Raw genomic sequence first — 5,146 nt, 5'->3', positions numbered from 1 at the left:
AAATTGAAATTCTTCAGCATCCCAGACTACATAGTGCCAAATCCAAATGCAAATCCAGAGCTAGCAATGAAAAAGACTCCTGAGCCTGCTAGTGGTTGCTGCCTGCAATTCCAGCTACTCAGGAGGCTGGGACAGGAGGGTGGCTTGAGCCCAGGAGTTCAAAGCCAGCCTGGGAAAGAAAGAGAGAGGTCTACCCTCCAGAGAGAGAGAGAGAGAGAGAGAGAGAGAGAGAGACCTACCCTCCAGAGACAGACAGAGAGAGAGAGACCTGAAATATGGTAAATTTCCTCAGTACCTGAAAATGTTTAAAAAGAAAACAAAAACAAAGCTGGAAGGAAAGAGAAGGTAATTCAAATAGAAGGGAAAGGGGACAGATCACACCAAGCTGAGGTCTTGGGACAGGAGATCTGGCTGAGCCCTATTACTTAATTTAAAATACCTTAGGGGAGGGCACCCAAGTGGATAAGGGGCTCCTGTGAATCCTTTGCTTGACTCCAGCGCGTTACCTTTGCCTTTGTAAAGGGTGGGGATGGGAGCGCTCTCCTCTCTCCTTCCCCTGTGTTGCTGTGGGACTTTCTGGGAAAGAAGGTGCAGGGCTCCAGGAAGCCAGTGCCCAGGGAGTGCTGTGCTGAGTCCAGGAGCCTGGCCACGGCAGGGGTGGACAGATCGTGGCACAGGAGCCAGGGTGTCCCTTCCTCCAGATTTAGCTAAAGGAAACGTGGAGCATCCCATCGCCCATCCTCCCCACTCTCCAATTCCGCTCAGAGGCCCCTCCAGACTACCGGCCTCTGCCCCTTTAAGCGCCGCCACTCCTCCCCCAAGAGCGGTGGCACCGAGGGAGTAGGGGTGGGGGGAGGCTGAGAGCTCTGGCTGGGACAGCTAGGGAAGATGGCCCAGGCTGGGAAAGTCGCTCTCACGCCTCGCTGCCCCCTTCCCTGAGCCAGGTGATTTGGGAGACCCCCTCCTTCCTTCTTTCCCTCCCGCCCCACGCGCGACCCGGGGATGGCTCCGTGGCCTCATGGGAACAGCTCTCTAGTCCCGTGGCCGGACGTCCCCACCCTGGCGCCCAATACCGCCAACACCAGTGGCCTCCCAGGGGTGCCGTGGGCGGCGGCCCTGGCCGGGGCGCTGCTGGCGCTGGCGGTGCTGGCCACCGTGGGAGGCAATCTGCTGGTCATCGTGGCCATCACCCGGACGCCGAGGCTCCAGACCATGACCAACGTGTTCGTGACTTCACTGGCCGCAGCCGACCTGGTGATGGGACTCCTGGTGGTGCCGCCGGCGGCCACGTTGGTGCTGACTGGCCACTGGCCGTTGGGTGCCACTGGCTGCGAGCTGTGGACCTCGGTGGACGTGCTGTGTGTGACCGCCAGCATCGAAACCCTGTGCGCCCTGGCCGTGGACCGCTACCTGGCTGTGACCAACCCGCTGCGTTACGGCGCACTGGTCACCAAGCGCCGCGCCAGGGCAGCCGTGGTCCTGGTGTGGGTCGTGTCGGCCGCAGTGTCGTTTGCGCCCATCATGAGCCAGTGGTGGCGCGTAGGGGCCGACGCCGAGGCGCAGCGCTGCCACTCCAACCCGCGCTGCTGTGCCTTCGCCTCCAACATGCCCTATGTGCTGCTGTCCTCCTCCGTCTCCTTCTACCTTCCTCTTTTCGTGATGCTCTTCGTCTATGCGCGGGTTTTCGTGGTGGCTACGCGCCAGCTGCGCTTGCTGCGCTGGGAGCTCGGCCGCTTTCCGCCGGAGGAGTCCTCGCCCGCGCTGTCGCGCTCTCTGGCCCCGGCCCCGGCTGGGACATGCGCTCCGCCTGAAGGAGTGCCCGCCTGCTGCCGGCGGCCCGCGCGCCTCCTGCCTCTCCGGGAACATCGGGCCCTGTGCACCTTGGGTCTCATCATGGGCACCTTCACTCTGTGCTGGTTGCCCTTCTTTCTGGCCAACGTGCTGCGCGTCCTCGGGGGCCCCTCTCTCGTCCCGGACCCGGCTTTCCTTGCCCTGAACTGGCTAGGTTATGCCAATTCTGCCTTCAACCCGCTCATCTACTGCCGTAGCCCGGACTTTCGCAGCGCCTTCCGCCGTCTTCTGTGCCACTGCGGCGGTCGCCTGCCTTGGGAGCCCTGCGCCGCCGACCGCCCGGCCTCGTCCCCTCGGGCTCCCTTGAGGCCTGGACCAGCCCCGCGCAGCCCAGGCTTTGCCAGCGGCTCGACGGGTAGGTAACCGGAGCAGAGGGACCGGCGGCTCAGGGTCGGGAAGCATGCGATGTCTCCGTGGGTCAACTTTTTGAGTGTGGAGTTTACTAGGAGAAGGTGGGAGCTGGGATGGCTTTGCTTGGAGAGAAGAGGGAACGAGGAGTAGCGAACCAAAATGGGACCCGTGGTCCTTTACTTTCCGGATCCCGTCACTAGGGTAGAAGCAAAAGAGGGCGAGCAGGCGGTCGTTCCTCACCCAAGGACCCGAGGTGCGCCACCGGAAAGCGCCGCGGCGTCCTGAGGACTCTCGCCCTGCCTGGTCGGCTCTAGGGATTTTTTGTTTGTTTGTTTGTTTGTTTGTTTTTAAATAGAGACAGGGTCTCGAGTTTCTGTCGCCCACGCTGGAATGCAGTGGCGCGATCTCAGCTCACTGGGCTCCTGGGCTCAAGCGATCCTGCCATCTCAGCCTACTGAGTAGCTGGGACTACAGGCGAGCCCAACTATTCCCAGCTATTTTAAAATTTCTTGTAGAGAGGGAGTCTTGCTATGTTGCCCAGGCTTGTCTTGAACTTCTGGCCTCAAGTGATCCTTCTGTCTCAGCCTTCCAAAGCTTTAGGATTACAGGCCTGAGCCAGGGTGCCCGGTGGGCTCTAGTTTTGGTTTTCCAGCTTAGTTCTTTGCCCCACTTCCCCGATTTCTTGCCATCACTAGACCTGGCTTGGACTTGAAGGCAGGGCTAGTGCCACCCCCTTCCCCCAAGCCCTCGGCTTCAGTTCTGGGTTTTCTCAAAGGTTTGCTGGCTGTGGAGGTGAGAATCCACTTCCGGTATGAAGCACAGCTGTGAGTGAGGAGCCTGTGAGTGCAGATGTGTGCCCTCCTGCTCCCTGGGCTGGGCTGGAGTAGGGGTGGGGCAGGTCCTGTGTGGCTGGGTGGTGCCCTGGCGTTTTTGTGTAATTCAATATGTGTTCCAGGGTCCCTGATCTCTGGCATTCCCCTCAGTGCACCTGTTCCTCCCTTCACCCCAGGGTCTATTATCTCCCTTTTTTTTTTTTTTTTTCCAGGGCTTCTTGGGGAGTTTCTTAGGCCTGAAGGACAAGAAGCAACACTCCGTTGATCAGAACCTGTGGAAAGCCTCTGGCCTCTGTTCAGAATGAGTCCCGTGGGATTCCCGGGCTGTGACACTCTACCCTCCAGAACCTGAGGACTGGGCTATGCGACCCAAGGAGGGGTCCTTACTAAGTGGATTTTCACCATCCTCTCATTCTGTCTGAGAGATGTTTTCTAAATCCCAGCCTTGAACTTCACTCCTCCCTCAGTGGTAGTGCCCAGCTGCCCTGGAGCAGCCGGCTGGCTTTGGTAGGGGCACCCATCACGTGGCTTGCTTGTGCAGTCAGTGAGTGCTTAGGGCAAAAAGAGCACCCCCGGTTCCATTCCTTCTGCCACCCAAACCCTGATGAGACCTTAGCATTCTCCAGGCTCTGTGGCCCAGGCTGAGAGCAGCAGGGTAGAAAAGACCAAGATTTGGAGTTTTGTCTCTGATTCCCTTATTACGGCTCTGAAGCACTGGCCTCTCTCACTTTAGCCATGGAGTGGCTCTGATCTACCTCACAGCAGTGTCAGAAGGACTTCGTCAGGGTTTTGGGAGCTCCAGGGTTCATAAGAAGGTGAACCATTAGAACAGATCGCTTCTTTTCCTTTTGCAATCAGATTAATAAATATCACTGAATGCAGTTCATCCTTGGCCCCCTTTCTCTCCGTTTGTTTTCTTTTCATAATCCGCTTACTCCCTTCCCTTCCACTCTGCACTGGCTTTTGACAGAGGCAGTAAATTAGGCCTAATCCTCGCCCTTTTCTTCCTAATCTTCATCAGACAAAAACTGAAAAATCTGTCTGGATGAAGGGGCGCAAGCTTGAGCCTTTGATATCTTGCTCCCCCACCCTTCCTGAAACTCTTGAAATCCAGTTGCCGTTGAGTAGCAAAGCCGCGCTCCCCACAGGACTTGGACAAAGTGCCCACAGGGGGATGGGCTGGCTGTGGCCAGGTTCAGGGCAGGGGGCATTTGTCACCTCCATGCTATAAGCCAGTGGTGGATTCATAAAGTACTGTGGTCATCAGGAACCAGTTTTGTTCAGTGCCTTACCGTGGTGTGTGTGTGTGTGTGTGTGTGTGTGTGTGTGTGTGTGTCTGGAGGCACAAAGCATTGCTTATTTGGTCAAATGTCTTGTGTTATAAATATATTCTGATGTTTCCCAGCCTTTCCACAACCTCTACCTTCCCACTCCCCTTCCCCAGCTACAAATATCTGTATTATCCTCTTAAAGTAAAACTGGAGTTACAAATTTGAGCCTGTTGATACATTTTTCTCTTATTTCCCTTTTTATGAATCCTATCAGGCAGGTTTCCTATGTAAAGAAAATTTCGATGGAAATCATTAGATCATTTTGTGAGTTTCTATTTAAACTCCGTGAGCCAAGACCATTGTCCAGGCTGATTTATGGGATACCCGGGAAATCACAGATGTTTTGCGTGCTTGTGATGTAGTGCGCAATGCGTTGTCTTGGTTCAGGGGCCCTAGAGTTATAAAATTCCATCTGCCCCAAGGAGGAACTCAGTGGATTTCCACATATGGGTGCTCCCTGTGAATTGGACCTGGTCTGTGCTGCTCTCTTTTCTCCGGGAGCCCAGGTTTTATTTCTCAGGATGTTTTCATACCAAAGATGACTTTCTCCTTTTCAACCAGGGCGGGGTGAGATATCTGGTGTCTGAGGTGTGCAGGATTTCTTGGCAAAGACTCAACTTTGTGGCTCTTAGTGGAGGAGGAAGTCTTGCTTGACAAACAAGAGGCCTTCCTCTCCCCAACTCTGGATATTCTCCCGACATCGCTGGATAAAGTTGGCCAGTCAGTGCTAGGCAGGGGAGAAGGATGATTTTGGAGGAGGGGCCTCTGGTGTGTAGACTT

The 5,146-nt window shown here is 55.9% G+C and overlaps 1 protein-coding gene across 1 annotated transcript; it reads left to right on the top strand.

Annotated features, from left to right (window-relative positions):
* Positions 1–523: 523 nt before the first annotated feature.
* ADRB3 (adrenoceptor beta 3) lies at positions 524–3,386 on the top strand. Its single transcript, XM_025394673.1, is given in 3 exon segments — positions 524–2,131; positions 2,134–2,206; positions 3,248–3,386. Coding segments are annotated over 3 exon segments (1,224 nt in total). The 5' UTR covers positions 524–1,002; the 3' UTR covers positions 3,270–3,386.
* Positions 3,387–5,146: the final 1,760 nt, after the last annotated feature.

The sequence above is a fragment of the Theropithecus gelada genome, chromosome 8 (assembly GCF_003255815.1).
Source record: "Theropithecus gelada isolate Dixy chromosome 8, Tgel_1.0, whole genome shotgun sequence".
Taxonomy (NCBI): domain Eukaryota; kingdom Metazoa; phylum Chordata; class Mammalia; order Primates; family Cercopithecidae; genus Theropithecus; species Theropithecus gelada.
This window is presented reverse-complemented; position numbering and strand designations above follow the sequence as displayed.